Source organism: Anser anser (assembly GCF_964211835.1).
Source record: "Anser anser genome assembly, chromosome: 2".
NCBI classification, from domain to species: domain Eukaryota; kingdom Metazoa; phylum Chordata; class Aves; order Anseriformes; family Anatidae; genus Anser; species Anser anser.
The window spans coordinates 118,428,173-118,448,011 of NC_139721.1; the positions used below are offsets into that span (position 1 = coordinate 118,428,173).

The window sequence follows — 19,839 nt, forward strand, 5'->3', positions numbered from 1 at the left end:
GCCAGGAGTTGGACTTGATGATCCTTGTGGGTCCCTTCCAACTCGGGATATTCTGTGATTCTACCATTCTATTTTGGCAGCCCCAACGCCCCCCCGCTTTCAGGTGGGAAACTCCGTCAGGTGGGAAACAGCACTGCTGGCACCGAAAAAACTGGACGAGGCACCCCTTGTGGACGCTGAGGGGCACCTGAGGGACACGCAGCGCTTTGTCCTCCCTTCCCCTCCTCCATTTCCACAGCTGATCTCAGGAAGTGGGAGCCCAGGAGTGGGCAGGAAGGGGAACGAGCCGAGCCCTTCCCTTCCCTTCCCTTCCCTTCCCTTCCCTTCCCTTCCCTTCCCTTCCCTTCCCTTCCCTTCCCTTCCCTTCCCTTCCCTTCCCTTCCCTTCCCTTCCCTTCCCTTCCCTTCCCTTCCCTTCCCTCCCCTCCCCTCCCCTCCCCTCCCCTCCCCTCCCCTCCCCTCCCCTCCCCTCCCCTCCCCTAGCACCGCCCCCCTCCCGCGCATGCGCACCGCCCATTCCTCGCGGGCTCGCGCGGCCGCCCGTTGCCCCTCCCCTCCCCGCCCCTTCCCCCCCACCCCCCAACGGCTCCCCGCGGCCGTTGTTGTCAGTTGCGCCTCGGAGCCGCCGCAGCGCCGGGCCCCGTCCGCCCGTCCTCCCGCCCGTCCGCCCGTCCTCCCCGAGCCGCCGAGGCCACCCCGCGGCGTGCCGGAGCCGTTCCCCAGCCTCCCGGCCGCTCCCGCGGGCGGGCCCGGGGGGCGCTGCCCATGAGGGGGGCGGCGCGGGGCGCGGCGGCCCGAGGAGACGCCGCCGCCGGCGGAGGCAGTAAGTTGGGGGGGGGGGGGGGGTGCAGAACCCTTCATCCCCTTCCCTTCGCCTCCCCGGGCCCGTAGCGGCTGGGCCCCGGCCCGGGGGGGGCGGCGGGGGCCGCTCCTCGAAGGTCGCTGCGGCGGAGGACAGAGGGATGGGGGGGGTAGGGGGTAGGGGGGAGGCCCCCATCGTGGGGACGGTGGCACCCCCCTGTGGTGGCACCCCCCCCGTGGGGTCACCCCGCCGTGGCACCCCTCCCCTGTGGTGGGGTCACCCCGGGAAAGCAGTTTGGGCTGGGGTGTGTGTGTCCTTCCCCCCCCCCCCCCGTCAGCTCCGCCTCGTATTTTTTGTTGCTTTAAGGGGAAATTAAAAATAAAGCCCCCCCCCCCGGTTAAAGGGTCGCCCCCGGGGATGGGGGTGTTGTGGGGGATGACGGTGCATCTCGCCCCTCTGGAGCCAGGTGCTAAGCCAACAGGTTTGTGGAGGATGCGGGCTGGCTGGTGGCTTTTCTGCTCGGAGCATGCCTCTGACACAAGCGTCCCCTTGTTCTTTGTCAGTGCTCGTCCTGTCAGTGCGTTTATTGCATTGAACCGCCTTTAGGTTACTGTAGGCAGGGGCTGGATAAGTAGGTAAGTCCCGGAGAGGTCTTTGTGCTTTCTGCCAGGTGGGTTTTAGCATCCAGATGGTGCTCCGCTGGTTAAATTCATGGGAGATGACTTTTGAAGATGTTTGCAGTTGATTTAGAGGCTCAGGAATGGCTAAAGGACAGATGTGTGTGGTATGTTTGGTTTTTCGTAAGTAGGCTGAATAAAGTATTGGAGAGCATCCACTAGGGAAAAAGGCAGTGTTGGCCTGGGGATGGTTGGAGACATATGTGACCTATTTTCACGTTGGATATTTTTATTGGTAAGTGGTGCTGGAACACCTGTGAAGGAGAAAAGCTTTACATGGGATATGGAAATACAAAAAGCTTTGGGCTTTTGCTTATGCATAGGTAGTTTCCTACTGACCATCTTGCTTTCAAGTGCTAGTTAAGAGGAGATATGCAAAGAAGTGGTTTCCTCAATGGTACCATTGCAGTTCCTGGAACAGCTGAATTGTATTTTATGACTTAGAGCCATCTAGCATGAATGAATTGCATGCAAATCTGCTTACTCCTGCCCTCTGTAGTGCAGTCACTACTTAGTCATATAGGCTGCTTTTTGGAGTTGTTTATGATGAGTATATTTAGATCTCCAGGCTCTGGGGAAGGACCAGTTTAATGAATCTCAGCAAAATAAAATCTATATGGAAGTGTTTACAAGCAAATGATTACTATGGTAGAATTAGGCAGTTTTTGCAAGGCATGCACCATTAAGAACTGGGTTAATGAGTGTTTCTTTTTTTAAATACCTTTAAGTACATCTCAGAAAGTGGGAATTCAGATGATGATTATTTTTGTACAGTTGCTTACCCTTAGAAAGAAGGAATGTGAAACAAGCTTACAAGCATTAACTGTCATTACTAACTAATGCAATCAAATTTTACCTTGCCAAACGTTGAAATGTTAATTTAGATAGACTAATACTTGCCTTTTTTACTTCTGGTGGATGAAAAATCCAGATTTGAGAATTTAACAGTCACAGCTAAGGGGAAGAAAGTCCAGTCTCGTCTCACTTTTTTCCTGAATATTCTAAATGGCCAGAAAAGTGGAAGAATGGTGGTGCAGTGTTTCAGGTGACTGGGAAGAGAAGCTAACCTGAATGCTGGCGAAGTGTTTGGTAAACAAGGTGTCCGACTGTACATCTGTCTGACTGCCTTGACTGAATTTGGTGGTTCGTGCCTGGGGCTTCTAACAAAGATAGGGAAAGGGGGAAATGATATCTTAAATGAACTTAGGGATAAACTTATTTTGAATACGCTTGGGAAGCAGGAAGGTACAGATCGAGCCTTGCTCTGTGAGTATTTTTGGATACTGAAATTTCTGCACAGGTTACTGATGTTCCCTGAATTGTCTTGCTACAAGAACTAATATTCCCATGCAGTGTGGGTGGTGTGGCACAGTCACTGTTCCCTGTTGCACTGTAGATGCATAGTCTGCTTTCAGATTATTTTAAATAGCACGTTAAGACTGCATGTTAATATGCTTTTGGAGATACCTGTCTACTTGCAGTAGTCAGCTTCCTTGTGCAGTGTTCTGGACAGCCTGGTCTCCTCTCAGGCTCAACCTCTCTGCATTTAATATAGTATCTGAGTAATTTTGCACTGTATACCTTCAGTATATCACTGTCCCTTTTTATCCTACTAGGAACAGTAATGCCAAACTAGTGCCTTTGTCTTGCTTTGTTCCCTGTCCTGCTTTCAAGGGCACAGGATCCTGGTGTAGCTAGCTTGTTTTTCCCCCTCAGAATCTCTCACAAAATAAAGAATTTCTTTTCGTAGATTTCGTCAGCTTTTAAAAATCCACTTGAAATGTTTGTCTGTAAAATTTCTTAATGAACTTCTGTCCATTTTTACTTGGTAAAGTTTTCTAATTATGTCTTAAAATATATATATAAAAAAAAACATAACAGTGAAACATGGTTCAGATCAGGGACACTGCCTTCTGGATACAGCGATGAACTGCAGCTTATGATGAATATACTAATATATTAAATTGCATAAGCTGTTAACTGTGGTAACGCATGAAGTTCTGCACATCTTCTTTACCGCAGTACTTTCCAGAAGTTAACTGGAATGCTGCAGCTTCTCTAATAATATAAGGTAGCTGGCTTTTAATACACATAACAACGTTATGTAAGAGCTTTAAGAGGATTTGAAAAACTGTATTCACATACAATTCTAGGGTAACTTAGAACTTGGCAGAGTTCTAGTACGCAAGTTGACTAAGTCACCAATGGTAAGAACTTAATGAGGAGAAAGGGCTGTGCAGTTCTCATGCCTGCAAAATATGAAATAGTGTGGGATCCCTTTCTGAGAAAACCAGTCTCTCCGTTGTACAGTGATCCTCTGCAACTATGTTGGGGCGTTCATGTTGCCCTGAATTTGACAGGCTGTTTTTTTTTTTACTCTTTGCTTCATGTATCATTCTGTGCTTTCCGTAGCAGTCTCTTAACTAGTTGCTAACTGCACTCAAACCAACTTTACTTGAGAGATATGATGGTAGCTTAATTTTTGTAGCTTTAGTTCAAGTTGAAGCATGGTGAATTTCAGGTGTCTGCCAGTGCCTAGAAAATATAGGATGCTATAAATGAGGATAAAGCATTGAAACTGTGTGACTATAGGTTGGGATAGGTGCTGTTTTTTACAGTTCAAGGAGTTTGTGTCCTAGATGGAAGAGGCCAGCATTAAGTCAATTGAAGTACTTAATATTTATGTTATCAGATGTAATGCTAAACAAAGGCACCTATCTAGAATTTGAGTTCAGAGATGGTTCTTAAGAAATTTAATAGAAATTATTGCTTATACTTGATGCTAACAATACGCATTTATTTGCATCTGAATACTTAACATTTGAGCTAGTGTTTGATGCTTTCTCCTCTCTTTGATGCAGAATAAAAATCACGTTTGTGATTCCGAATTCAAACAGCAAAGTTGATGTTAGATGTTTAATCAGTGGTAACTTCTTCAAAATGACTTAATGTTTTAATTACTCATTGATTAATGGTGGAACATTTAGAGCTCTTGTGCATGTTTTTCGTTATATTGTCTAGCATGAGAAAATTATTTGGTAACATTAATACGGAGATACTTGAAAAGAGTGAAACAATTCTGAGAGTTCCTGAGCACGGAGTAGGGGAGGTGATCCTTCTCAAAGAGTCCAGGTTGCTGAGACAGAAATTTAACTTGTCTGATTGTTTTCTTTTTTTTTTTTAAAGAAGCTTCCAGCAGTAGGTTTTCTGGAAATGATGATAAAAAAAAACAAACAACGTCCTGTCTAAAAGGTAGTGATAGCATCATGAATCACAATAATGACTTCTGTCTGATACGCAAAGAATTTCTTAATCAGTTTCATGTTCCTGGTTAATTTTGAAAAAAAATGACGGAAAAAGAGAAGGGAAACATGATGAGCTTTAGAATGTTGAAGCCTTTGAGAAGCTAAATGGGTACTGCTTATCAAAGTTGGTGAGCTGGCTTCTTGGGCTCGGGAGTCCAGCTACCTGTCACAAATTCCTTCTGTTGCTTGGAAGATAGTTGAAAAGCTTGTTGGTTTCTGTGATCTTCAGACTCCTTTGATATCACATCTTGATTGGAAAGGTTTATGAATATCCGTAACTAAGATGTTCACGTTAATTTCCTATAGCTGAGAATTTTTTCTTTCAACAGTTACTGCAAAAAGGGCTAACTTAGACGGAAACTAATTTATTATATAACCTGATGTCACACTTTCGGAACAAAGTTTTATAACTGATTTTAAAGATAAAAGTACTAGCAGATAGGAAATTTGGAGCAAGTCCTTTTAAAGATGTTTTTGCATACTGCTTTGCAGAAGGTAGTTTAGGGGAGATGATTGTTTGGGAAGATCTGGTGTTCTCTTCTGCAATAATACTTTAAGACTAGCTTTAGATCTTAAGCGGCCTGTATTGCTGAAGGACCTGACTCCTGAACAAGGTGGCGGTGAGCGTTTCTTGGACTGCTTTTCTGTTTGTTTAGCCACATTGGACATTGAGAGTAGGCCCAAGAGGAGAACAGGCACTGTGAAATTAGCTGCTTTTGCAGCTGTGGCTGGTGTGAAGACTTTAAGTGCTGTAAAGCTATTGCTGAGTTCTCAAATCCATAGGGCAGATTGCATTTGTCTTGTGTATTACCTCCTCTTAGGAACGGAAAGTGCCTTGTGAACTGTAGCTATTATCAGCATGGTTATGAAAGTATCGTGGGCTTTTAAAACATTTCACAACTAGAGGCAGTTGGGACCACTGCCGGTGGTTACTAATGATGGTTTGTCTGTGGGTCCTAGTTAGTTCGATCACTCTTAGCACAGCTGTCCCCTTAATAGCTTTGGCATCTATCTTTTGGTCACAGTCGTGCTCACACTGTTGTTTTCTTGCCATCGCTTTGCAATATGTACCTACCTCAGTGTTGTCTGCATTTCTTTTCTTGCTTGCCTCCTTTTTGTGAAAGAAAAAGACAGTCATGATTTTTAAATTGGGTGCCTTGAAAGACTAACTTAGATCCAGTAGCTTTTTTCACTTGACTGTATGGAAAATGATTCTTGCAAAGATATCAACTGTATTGTGGAGTTTCTACAGCACAGTTGTCAAGTCTTTGTTTCCTGGTGTTCTGCAAACCATTTACCATTCATTTATAAGCCCATGTGAAAGAAGAAAGCTTAAACTTACCGTGTTTGATGTGACTGTACTTATCTTCAGGAAAATAGGAGGGTTGATGGCAATCTGTAGATCTAAAACTTTGGGAATATCTCACCTAAGAATGAGATCATCCATCAAATAACAAGTTTTTATCTTGCATCTTATTCTTTTAAGCATTTTATTTATTTTTGTGTATTGGAGCTGCCTCAAATCATAGAATCAGAGAATGCTTTGGGTTGGAAGGGACCTTTAAGGATCACCTTATTCCAACCCCCCTGCCATGGGCAGGGACACCTCCCACCAGACCAGGTTGCCCAAAGCCCCATCCAGCCTGGCCTTGAACACCTCCAGGGATGGGGCATCCACAGCTTCCCTGGGCAGCCTGTGCCTCACTGCCCTCTGAGTGAAGAATTTCTACCTTATATTTAATGTACACCTACCCTTTTCTAGTTTAAATCCATTACCCCTTGTCCTATCACTCCACCCCCTGACAAAGAGTCCCTCCCCAGCTTTCCTGTAGCATCCTTTAGGCACTGGAAGGCTGCTCTAAGATCTCCCTGGAGCCTTCTCTTCTCCAGGCTGAACAAGCCCAACTCCCTCAGCCTGTCTTTACAGGAGAGGTGCTCCAGCCCTCTGAGCATCCTCGTGGCCTCCTCTGGACTCTCTACAACAGGTCCACGTCCTTCTTGTGCTGGGGGTCCTAGAGCTGAGTGCAGCACTCCAGGTGGAGTATCACAAGAGTGGAAGAGAGAGGGAGAATCACAGTGTCTTGCTCTCAATTCTCAGGTCGTGCAGGTTCTCGTAATTCTGTTACAAAATAATAAGCTAGTACACTTCATACATCTCTGAAATCTGTAACACTAACACAACACCCATGCATCATATCCACCCAAAAAACTTCTATTTATAGGTCCAGGAGCAATTTTTTTATTAAGCTTATTGGCCTGCCAAACGCATCTGGCTGTTTACTGAATAATGGACCTTGGAGTTGAAGCATATTTGCTAGCCTTCTGTTTTTTTATTTCTAGTGTAAGAAGAGATAAAGAGAGGCTTCAGTAGCTCTGGTTCCTCCAATGCATTCTAAAATAATAAAGCATTAACTCTTTACTAAAGGCTTCATAAATGCTTACTGGCAAAACTTAATTAACAGCTGGCAATTCTCATACCCTTTCAGAGCAAAATTCTGAAAACTATTTAAAACTAGGGTATACCATTAAATTACTGCAGGTTAAGACTTCTTTTTATATTTGGATCATAGAGCTGCTTGATAACTCTTACCTTTGTTCATCATCTTAGGTGTAGCCATGCTGAATGGTAGAGGGATTTGCTGATATATCTTGACATTTTAGTAATAGCTCTGTGAGATGAATGCTGTTGCTGTGGGAGCTGATGATGAGGCCTAATATGAAAACAAAATAAATGCATGTACACCTTCGAGAAATCTGCCGTAGTGTTGTATTGAGGAACTTCTCAGGAGCGGGAGGGTTTATGGGGTTTGTCAGCAGTGAAGGGGAGGTTATGCTTGTATGCTGTGGTGCAGTTGTGCCACGTGGAAAATAAAGTGTTAGATAGCATTGTGTATGTTAGGGCTCAGTGGTAAAACCTAGACTTTGTTGTATCTGCAGTGCTTGGCTGTAGAGCAGGCATAGGTTGCTGCCATCTCTTTGAGTACCTTTGGTAGTTGGGAAGGCTCAGGTGGCAGGAAAACTGGGGAGGAAGGGCTTGGCTGGGCTGTGACACCCCTGTGTGGAAACAAAGACAGATTACAGGTGCTCCAGATCACAAGTCCCATAACGTGCCTTTCATAGTCAAGAGACATCTGGTAGAACAAGGCTTAACAAGTCTCAGACACTGTGGAGGAATGAATTATGACCAGTTTTCAGAGCATGTAATATGTACAAAGCATGTGCGTTCTTCACAGTTCACTCACGCAGCACTTCACTCCTGTTTGGAGTGTGTTGGCTTTCCCTTGTATAAAAGCAAAGGCGAGCAGAAGCCCTGTGAGGAAAGGCGATTGGCACACTGCACCATCCTCACACATAAGCAGTGGATCACACTGTCACAAAGATGGACTGCTTTCAGAGGCTCATAGATTAGGCTCTGAAGGTTTCTTACCATAGGATGGCAGATTAATGTTGGTAGGAAATAATGAAATAACATGGAAAATCAAACTTGCCCAGTTCGTATACCGAGTAGATGTTTCCTGTGATATACTCTCAGGTTCTAACAATTTGAGTAAGTTGCTTTCCAAGTCAAAAAATTGTTTCTAGATCTCTGTGAGCAACTTGTGCCAAATATTGATTTACAGTTTTTAGGTAGAATAGCAATCTAAGACTTATTCTCAACATATAGTTATTTAGTAAATAACATTATACCAGTTATTTAGTTATCTGAGACAAAAGAGACCAAAAGGAGAAACAGACGGTGAAATTTATTTAATCTGTCTGGTGGATGTGTATAATGTATACATCCACAGAACTAGTCATCCTAAACTCCTGTTACGAAAAATGAAAGTGTGTGCTCTTAAGAAATGATTCATTTGTCTTATTTGGGTATCTGCTTTAGGGAGCAATTTGTTTTGTCACAGACTCCTATCTGTGTTGACTGAATCTCCATTTGCCATGAAGGGGCACAGGTCTCTCACTGGAGAGATGAGTACCGGTCAAGATTACTTTGGGTTTCATGTCGTTTAGCCTGATAATGGAGAGAAATTTTTGCTTTGATAATATTATAACATTTTGTTGAAATGGAGCCTTGAATCTTCATTTTCTAAAGTCAGAAGCTAATACAGACGTTAAGGTAAGATGAACTAGGCTGGTCTTGCCTGTAATGTATAATCTAATGGAAACTTTATGGACAGGATGAATTGCTTAAAGAAGAGCTAATGTCTCTGAAACATACTGGTGGTTTTTTTCTAAACAGATCTATTAGATCTATTCATACACTTTTAGAGATGGTTGAATCACAGTACTGTTGTTAAGTCACTTAATAGGATGCATGTGATATTACAGAACTGCTTCTGCAAATCTCTGTTACAGAAACTGCAGTACGTTGTGAGGTGGGATATACAGAGTCACTTAGGTTGGGAAAGATCCGTTAGTCCATTGAGTCCAACGCTCACCTAACGCTGCCAAGTCCACCACTAAGCCATGTCCCTAAGCGCCACATCCACACATCTCTTAAATACCCCTGGGGTGGGGACTCCACCACCTCCCTGGGCAGCCTGTGCTAGTGCCTGACCGCCTTTGCTGTGGAGAAATTCTTCCTGATATCCAATCTCGACCTCCTGTGGTGCAACGTGAGGCCGTTGCCTCGTGCCCTGTCGCTTGTGACTTGAGAAAAGAGGTACCCTTCTCGCTGCAGCCTCCTTTCAGGCAGTTGTAGAGAGCGACAAGGTCTCCCCTGAGCCTCCTCTCCTCCAGGCTGAACGATCCCAGTTCCCTCAGTCACACCTTATGTCACGTGTTTCCTAGTCCCTTCCCCAGCTTCATTGCTCTTCTCTGCACATGCTGGAGCACGGCACTGTCCTTTTTGTCACGAGGGGCCTAAAACTGGACACGGTGCTCAAAGTATGGTCTCACCAGCACCGAGTACAGGGGGACATTCGCTTCCCTGGTCCTGCTGGCCACACGATTCCTGATGCAGGCCAGGATGGCATTGGCCTTCTTGGCCACCCAGGCACACTGCTGGCTCGTGTTCAGCTGGCTGTCAGACAGCACCCTCAGGTCTGTTTCTGCCGGCAACTTAGGAACATCTGTGGAAGGACAGATCTGTTCTGAATCTGTTAACTAGTACGTGTCTACATTGCGTGAAATGAGCATTAGGGGTGTAGCTGAATGCTGGCAGAGTTAGGGAAAGCTGCATTTTGAAAACATCATTAGCCACCTGGATTAAATGCTGCTAGTGGTTACTAAGTTCACCGACTAGAAAACCCAAATGTTAATGCTGACAAAAGAACTTATTAAAAAAACCTGAGATAATGTGAATTAAAAGAAACCTGGGCAAATATTTTCTGTGATATAATTGGCTCTTAAATATTTTTCCTCTGGCTGTGGATTGGTTTGCTGGCAAAGCATGTCTGGTTGAAGTTTTCCTTCTATCGGCTGCTGCAGTTTGCAGTTTATTCAGTTGTGCTGGTAAAAGTGTGCAAGAGGTCACGTTGTAAACTGGATCACTGAAATGATCTGTGATTAAACTAACCCTCTTTTGGAGTGCGATGGTAGCAGATGTGTTAAATCTGGAAGCTTTGGGTGGTTGAATTTATAGTTAGCCCCCGGAATTTTACTGGTGTAACTAAGGAGACAACTGCAAGAAGAAAAAAGCAAAAGGGTACGAGAAGCTGGCTTCAGTTTTAAATCTGGTATCTTGGGTAACTGGACCATTAGTTGATCTGTAAGTACCATCAAAATTCTCCTTTCTTACTGTAGTGAGAAATTGAAAGAACAAAATTGCTTCTCTGGCAGGTAGTGCTAAAAGGAAAACTTAAGTTTCAACTGTCAGTGCTCCAAAAGGTATTGATACAACAACTGTAATCTTTTAATTAGCATATTTAAATAGTATTCAAGGTTTGTATGCATATGCACTGTATCCATTAGTTTGTATCCACTTCCTACTCCTGAACAATTTTTACCTTTGATGTGTTTATTTCAAACTGTCTGTGTGTCTGGTATCCTTGTGGTCAGCTGTGGGAGCTTTATCACTGAAGATTTATTTCAAAGCCACAGAACTAAGAGTTAGTTGGTCTGTTACTGAGCCTTTATGTTAAACTACTAATGAATCTGCATTAATTTAATTTCAACTAATGGGACTGCAACATTAGTAAGCGTATTTTAGCTTCCATTTCTGTAAGCTTTTCTCCAATCTATTGATTACTGTCTGAATATTTCTCCGTGGCTTAAACTTAACTGATTTTTGCTGGGGTTTTGTTGGCAGGTTAATGTTTATGTGTATTCTGTCATTTAGAGATAAATTGTGTGTTGAATTTGTACAAACATTGTTGAAAATGTGCCAAGTGAACAAAGTAATTATGTACGAATTTTTCCTTACAGCTGAGTGTCGTAGATACTTACATTCAGACAAGTTACCTTCTGTAACATCTGGGTGGATTTGCTCTATCCCCTTCCCTCTGCCAGGCATGCAATCTTCTTGAATTTGGTGAAAAGATCATTTAAAATGAAGGGAGACCTTCTAACCTCAGTCATCCTTACCTCTTCTAGTACCAAAATTTGGGTTTTGCCATGCACTAAGAAAGCCTTGTCTTGTTTGCACATAAATACGCACGTGTTGTTTTCAAGTCTGAGGTTTAAGAGGACATCTCTCTTAAAGCCATGTCTCCTCTCGTGACCTGAGTCAGATTTGTAGGATGTGATGAATTCTTGTGAAAGGAGATTTAAATCCTGAGGCTTGATGTAATATTTGGAAAGAAATAGTCAGTAATAAGTTGAGCACTGGAGTTTGTGGGGTTGGTAGCTTCTATTACATAGCAAATGACTGTTTATTGTATTATGACACAGCTTTTACTTCTTTAATTTAAGGGTTCTAAAACTGTTAAATAATTAAGCATAAGGTATTGAGTGTAGGATTCATTATGGGCAAAAACAGCTTTGTGTGGGGATGGGTGATGTCCTAGTGGCAGTTAAAAAAGGTTCTCTGTAATTTTCTTTTTTGCTTTTCTTTAATCTATAAGCAGTGATTAAGGTGTGGTGGAGATGGTTCTTACATTTATTTTAGTTTTACTTTTTTGAAAATACTTGCAGTCTGTTTAGGATTGAGACTCTGGAGTCATCCAGTGGGATGAGGCACAGTTTTCCTGTTGCTTCATACAGATTAATGTTAGGATGTTTATGTGTGTTCATGGACTATTTTTTTTTTAGCCTGTGTTTTGAGGGTCAGTATGATGGAATATTACAGAATTATAATAAAACATTATGTATGAAAACATTGTGAGTACTCAGCAGTAGTCCAAACCAAAACCCTCAACAACCCAAGAAATTCTAAGAAAGGAGTATAGAACAAAAGAGAAAATGTTTAGAGGAAGGTGAGAAGAACCCTAAAGCCTTTGGAATGACCTCTGTGAAAGGAATGACAAACTAGGACTTGACAAGGTTGAACTGAAGCTATGAAGGAAGCTAAACCTGTGAGTTGCTTCAGGCAAGGTAAATAAGGGTATGATAGTTCTGGTTTGGGGACAGACAGTTAATGAGAAGATGCACAAATTATCAGGAGACTGAAAACAAACAAGAGGAAGTGGTTCTTCTCAAAGCCCATAGTTAAGTTATTAAACAACTTGTTGCAGGATGTTCTTGATGCTAAGAAATTGCATGCTTTAATAAAGCACCTGCCTGGTTTCACTGTATGCGTGGGGGTGGAATCCATCAGGCATTATTAACGTCTGTAAAGAAGCTTTCTGAATCTGATAAAGATAAGTAGGGTTTCATTATTCATTGTTACATTTGCTGTTGTCCTATGCTCTACCCTTTGCGTTCTCTAATGGTTACATACCAGGTAGGAAACTGTTCAAAATAGACCTTTGGTCTAATGTAGCACTTTTCATCTAGCTTTGTACTTTCTGGAATAAAGACGGGATGGTATAATATGGCTCAATTGGTAGAGGTAGGGGAAATTCTGTAAGACTAGTGATGTGGGATGTATTGGGAAGCAGATATCCCAATCATACTGAAGCTTCAGTCCTTTAAAGCCCTTGTGTGTTAGGCTAATATTTTTGAGGGGAGTTCTCTAGGCATGCTTATCAAGTGTAGTATGGGGTTTAGTTCTAATCGCTCATCTGTGCGGTATGTGCTGCAATAGGTGTTGTGTGTCAAAGCAGTACTTCACCTTTCTGCATGAATAAGGATAGGTGCACTTTGGGTTGGAGAGTATATTATAAACTCGGTGTGTCTTAGAGACAGTGTTTTGTGCATGACTTGAAAAATATACTTTTGTTTTCATTTTCCAGTGGGAGGCTCTAGATTTGAATGACTGTGTCTCAAGTGTACTAGGAAGCTCTTCTTTTTTTTTTTTTACTATTGCTCTTAAGTTTTGGACACTTTCATTGTAGTTTTATGGATGCGTATTGCCTATATGTACCTTGCAAAGCCAAATCCAAAACAACTTTTCAGTAGAAAAAATTAATGTGTAGAAAACTCATTTGTAACTTCAGTGCCAGATTTTGATGCTATGGAGTCTATAAGTGAAATGGAATTGTTTTTTGGAAGAGAGTTGGAAGCGTGCTTAATAGCTGAATAGAAAGGTACAGTAACACAAAAGCCAGTGAAGTTTTTTTCTTTTTAAAGCTTGATTAGTATTCTCCGCTTCGCCTGCCTCCTCCCCCCCCCCCGCAAAAAAAAAAAAGAAACAAAAACAAACCACCAGCAATGTTTATGTAAAAGCTGCACTTGCTCTGTTCTTTGCTTCAGTTGTGAGGTTTCAGAAGTTGATTGATTTCATTCAAATCTTACAGGGGTGGAGGTGCTGTGAACTGAATTCCCACGGACTTTGTGGAAATAGACAGCTGAATAGAGAAGAGGTTATACCATGACTCCAGCTGAGAGAAGCAGTAAGGTGAGCTTGTTAAACATCAGAGAATCCTCACAGGACCCCCTTGTAATTGAATCCATATGAAACCAGGTTCATTAGTTTACTGCCTGTGAAATAACTTGTTTAGCAAGGAGTGTTTTTAATCTAGTGCTTACATTTTTGACTTGAGAATATCTAATGTCAGGGGCTGTTTGCTTGCCAGCTTCCTTTCCAGAGCTTTTCTTTTTGAAGTCCCATTTTGAAACTGAGAAAATCTATTCTAAAGAAAAAAAAAATGAAGAGCTGCGTTTTCTGTATTTTATTGAGTTGGCAATAAGCCATCTAATTTTCATATTTCTAGGTGCTTTGTACTCTATGTGGGATGAATGGTTAGCTTTTTGATAACTACAGATTGTTAAACTTAAATTCAAGTTAAAGATGTAAGAAAAGTTTTCAGGAAGTTCTGTGTGAAATAAAATGACAGTGAGACATAAGACCTTCTAAAACAGCTTTGAATGTGAATGTTTTTTAAATTGGACCTTGCTTGTTTAAATGTCAGATCAAGTAGTAAGCAGAAGTTCAGCACAAACTCGGTTCCTGAGTTTTCTCTCCTTCCTTCCTGTTTCTCTTCCTCTCATCCTGATTCATTCCCAGGAGTGGTGAACATAGGCAGCCTACATACAACCTTTTTATCACCATTTTTTATAACTAGTCAAAATATTAAATACATATATTTTGCAGTAAAAGTGCATCTAACCCAAATGTTTCATTTCAGCTTGTAAAGCTTTGGTCATTTGCAGTAATTATGGTATTAATTGTTAGTGCTTAAACTTACAAGATTTAATTCTGTTACTTCTGTATGTCAGTATGAGCTTTGTTAAACAGAAAGCTGTTTAAAAGGGAAAAGGTAAAAGTCCAAAGTCATGCCCTCAGAACATTGTATTGAAGAGAATTGTTTCATGCTGCAGCACAAAAGAGTATGCCAAAATCTAAGATAAATCAAGCATGTTCTGGTCAATATTCTGTGCTGCCCAGCTGATATCTAAAGTAGCCAGCAAAGTTGTAGGTTTTGGCTCTGTCAATTTTAACAGTCTTTATAGTGCTGCTTTTAAGTGTTGCTTGCAAGGTTTCTAAGGTTTCTAGTTCAAGAACATGAATGCCATCCAGCTTTGGTGAAATTTTCATTATTGCACTGTTGATACTCGATTTGTTTGAACATACTGATAATATGGCCTCAGAAATCTGTTGGTCACCACAGTGTGGCTTATCAAACCCTTCGCAGAAACTCCTGAAGAATTTTGTAAGTAATGTATAATAATTACAATAATTTTAATAATGTGTCAGTGTAACTTCAAGAGAATTACAGAATAACAGTTTTGCTTATGTTCATACCAGTAGGTAATCTTGTCTCTGTTTTTTCAGGTGTGCTTGGCAGTGACAATGGACTATTTGTTTGCATCAGATACTCTTATATGAAAAGATCACAGTTCCAAAAAGCTTAAACATTATTTCATCTTCTGAAACAGAATGGCGGGCTTCAAACGAGGATATGATGGAAAAATTGCAGGGTTGTATGACTTGGATAAAACTTTGGGCAGAGGCCATTTTGCTGTGGTCAAACTTGCTCGACATGTCTTTACAGGTGAAAAAGTAGCAGTAAAAGTAATTGACAAGACCAAGCTGGATACTCTAGCTACTGGACATCTTTTTCAAGAAGTTAGATGCATGAAACTAGTGCAGCATCCCAATATTGTACGGCTGTATGAAGTGATTGACACCCAGACGAAGCTTTATCTTATCTTAGAGCTAGGCGATGGAGGAGATATGTTTGATTACATCATGAAACACGAAGAAGGTCTGAATGAGGATCTGGCAAAAAAGTACTTTGCTCAAATAGTTCATGCTATATCGTACTGCCACAAACTGCATGTAGTTCATAGAGACTTAAAACCGGAGAATGTGGTCTTCTTTGAAAAACAAGGACTTGTGAAATTAACTGATTTTGGCTTCAGCAACAAATTTCAGCCTGGAAAGAAGCTCACCACAAGCTGTGGATCTCTTGCATATTCTGCTCCTGAAATTTTACTTGGGGATGAGTATGATGCACCAGCAGTGGGTATGTCCTGTTTGAATTCAACTGTTAATCTAAATTTAAGTACCATGATGTTGTACCACTCTGTTTCCTGTTCCAAGAGAATGCCATATGTGGAAGCCAGCTAATCGGCAAGAATTAATATTTTATCGCTCAAATTACAGATGACCTAGTGTTGGAGTATCTCTATTTAGAGGAGATACTCAAAAAATGCTTGAAGTTCTTTTTATAGGGACTGATGCAATTGCGTTTGTTGGAAATAACTTCTGTAGCAAGGTGAATGCAATGCATATGTTTGTACTTCCTTTGTTAGAGGACATACCTCCTTTTCTGAAAAGTGTGTTTTTTTTTTTAAATCCTCCCAGACCAGGTTTGTTGTTCAGGTGAGCCACGTAAGAATGACATTCTTACTGTTAACATATTCTGCTTTAAGGTGCTAGGAATCCATTTGTAGTAAGCATGGACTTAGCTTTCAAATGAGGAGACAAGAAACTAACAAGAGCTTTAACACCCAATTCCCTCTCTGCCCTTTTCTTGTTTGAGAACTGAAAATACTGAGTGAGTTCCAGTCGCTTTCCCAGTTCTTTAACTTACATGTGACTACTACTCTTTCCTTCTAGTGGTCATATTTAACTGGAAAGTGGAGCGTGCTATACAGACTAACACAGTTAATTCTCTTACTCTATTTTTAGGTCTATTGCATATGTTGTTAGAAGTAACTCAGTCGTTTTTTTAAATAGCTGTAAACATTGGTAGTGGTCACTAAATAGTGTCCTGTAGTCATACAGCTTGCTCATATCTGTTAGTTAAGGTAGCATTCACCTAGACTTGCATAACAACGCATTCAGGTACATGTAATTTCAAGTGATGATTCAGAAATAGCTTATTGTAGTCAAAATGTCTCCTGTGGTTTCATGCCTCATATCTGATACTTCTGTACTCTCTTAATACCACCCATTGGGACTCTGTACAGAACTCTGCCTATATTTTGCTTTGTTATAGTAGTGACCTCAGCAATCAATGGTTTAAATATTTGAGACTGACTTTCAGCATGTTTTTTTTTTTTTTTGCTAAGCTACCTGATAAAGGGTCAGATAATTTTATATGCTGACAAGGTGATCCTGCACAGTATTGAACTAACGTTCTTGCCTTACACTTAATATTTTTTGAGTTATTAGATCTTACCATTGTTGCTTGAATGTTTGAATGCCATTTCATGGCTTCTAATTTTGAATAAATATTTTACTGTGGGATTTCTGGACCTGAAAGTTCTTTCTCAAATGTGCTATAATTAGGAATGTGACATGTCTTTGTTCGTGGTTTTGCAAATCCGTGTTGATGCTACAGTTGAAAATGATTTCTACTTAAAGTCAAATGTTTTAGAAAAGTTGGTTCTGGTTTTATCAGTGGCAAAATAGAAATCCAAATTCCTGAGTTTTTCTGTGTTTTTAGGTCTTTTAAAGAACCTTCTAAAGTGTGATTGTAACTGATTGCAGTGGCCTCTGAAGCTAGATGGGGAAAATGCATTTCTCAGATACTCTATTCTATATATTCAATAATTCTATGGATTATTTCTTGAAAAATGTAGCAGTCGAATTTCAGAAGATGAGCCAAAACCTGAAATTTTGATATTACTGCCCAATTGGAAATGCTTGGAAGAAAAAGGGTGTATGGGGACTTGGGGGATGGGGTCATTGGGAAGGATTGGGTATACTTAGGTTAATTTATTCTCCCCTTAAAACCATGTAGCCATTAGGTGAGAACAGTTAATCCATGGAGGATGGGGACTTGGGAGGAGTAGGAACTCAGAATAGGTTTGTGGTTCTTGAATGTCTGAACTAGACATGGAAACTTGGGATGCTACCTTTAAGTGGTCATCTTCTGATTTTATTCCAGGTTTTATAGCTTTTGATGCTGCATTTTGTATTCCATGATGATAAATTATCTGTTGTCCTACCACAGTTTTACAAAACTTTGAAAAGTTGTTAGTATTGAATAAATGGTAACTGCAATGCAAATATGACATTTGCGAGGGTTACTTTTAGAAATAAATGGTAAAGTAGTGTAATCTCTCTATTCAGCTCTGTATTTGAGGGCATTACTTGAAATACAGAAACAGTAGGGTTTGTCTGAACAGCTATCTTTTTGATACTTTGCTTAGAGGAAATCTATACTTATCTTGGAAAGCTAAATTGAAGAGTTTAAATCTGCCTTGAGCCTAAAAGCTTTGACCAGATGGTCCAAATTGAATTCTGTAGTTAATGAAGCACACTTTGGACCTCTTAATGCTAAGTGCAAGAATGGTGACATCACACAAAATGTTTCTTAGAGGGATCTGTAAGCAATTAGATAGGTAAACTTCTAAGTCATAGTACTAGAAGAAAATGATTTCAATCAGTTGATAGAGGTGGATCTACCTAGCAGTCTGTCTTATAGATGGTGGATTGATGTAAACAGTAGAAGTTAACTGAAAACATATTTCTTCTAGCTTATGTTTAGTAATGCTAGTTAAGCTCTAATTCCCAGAATATTTAAATACATAGCATTGGGCAGTTTTTGTTTGTTCCTCAGTGTACAGTCCCAGTTACTAGATACTAAAATATCCTTGTCAGCAGATTTCAGTACTTCTGTTCTAACTTATTTAGTGGCAGTTTTCACCACTTTGTAACGCACTACGAAAGGGTTGTCAAGGTAGTATTTACAATAAACTTTGATAGTTCATATTTTCACTCTGATTTGCCAGTAAGATAATGACCTTGAACAGTCTGAATATTCCCCTCGAAGTGTGGGTGACAAGGTAAGATACACCATATAAGGTTTCTAAATATGACTTATTTGCATATTTTTAATGCAAACGTGGAAAAAATAAAAACAAATTTTAACCCCCTCCTCTTCTCCCTCAAATAGAGTTGTAGTTGGAGAATCTTACAAGAATACATGTTTGGGGAATTTATTACTAGTCATGCAACTGAGAAATGAATTTGTGCAAGCTTTTATTTTAACCTTTAAAGATTAATGCTAAGATGAGGTCATTGCTAGAGGACTACAAGTATATTTAAATTCAGAACTAGACATTTTAAAAAGAAGTTAGATCAGTTACAAATTATTGAGCTAGTAGTTTGCAAGGTGTGTATGCATAGCTTGAAATAGTGTCAAAGTGCTGTGAACTCATTCAGCTGTTGGGCTATTAATATTTCAAGAATAATGACTGACAATAGCAAAGATTTTGCCAGTTAGAATGAAATTACATTATAGCTGGACCAATCTAAAACTAGCTGCTGATGAGAAAGGAGGTCATGCTTTCTCCACTGTGACTGAACGATCCTGCCTCTTTGTAAGCATCTGGACGCTTGATAACCAACTCAATTTACTAAAATGCCAAAGTAATAATAAAAAAAAAAAAACTAAGATGAACAGAGTATAAGCAGAGCATGGTTTTTTTTAATGATTATCATGAATGGAAACAAAACTTGCATTTATCTAAAATTGTCATATTAAAAAACGTATCAAGAAAAAATAGTCAAGATGTAGGTTTTTGCGAGAGACTTTGTGACAAAAATGGCTTTTCTCATGTCTCTTGGATAATATTAGAATGACTATAAAAAAACTGTTTACACTTTGTTGCTACACAGAGCTGAAATATTTAGGGCAAGCCTTTTATTAAGCTATACGCTTAATATTATGGTGAAGCTTGCTTTATGAAAAGTAACTGTTTCAGCTAGTTTAGAGATTAATCTCCCCTTTGTGAAGCTACTTAAAAGCTTTCACACTTGAAAAAGAGCCTAGGTAATTTAGGTCTGTCATTTCCTTTTGTGTTTAAGGCTGCAGTTAAAGTGATGCAAGAAGAGTATTAGGTAATGATCATATGTTCTCAGGGCTTTCCAAAAAGCTCAGTTAGATAATGAGAAGTTCTGTTGCTTGTAGTTTCCCATGTTGTTTTCACACTTAGTTAAAATTTGTTCTAGTCAGAGAAAAGTGAGAGGACTCGTGTTGCACCTAAAGTTAATCTGATAAATCAAATAGACGTATTACTTTAGATCAGGCTGCCGTTCTGTCTAGGGCAGTGGTGTAATCCAGCAAACCCCAGCAGTGTTGAAAAGTAGCTACAGATGAGGAAGAATAGGGCGCGCTTCTGGT

The 19,839-nt window shown here is 40.6% G+C and overlaps 1 protein-coding gene across 1 annotated transcript in view; it reads left to right on the forward strand.

The window, feature by feature from the left end:
- The first annotated feature begins 564 nt into the window (after window positions 1-564).
- SNRK (SNF related kinase) overlaps window positions 565-19,839 on the forward strand; it is a 43,989-nt gene continuing 24,714 nt past the window's right edge. The window contains exons 1-3 of the mRNA XM_083825894.1: window positions 565-822; window positions 13,555-13,655; window positions 15,033-15,726. Coding sequence (XP_083682020.1) covers window positions 15,138-15,726 — 589 coding nt within the window. The 5' untranslated portion in view covers window positions 565-822; window positions 13,555-13,655; window positions 15,033-15,137. The remainder of the gene's footprint in view (window positions 823-13,554; window positions 13,656-15,032; window positions 15,727-19,839) is intronic.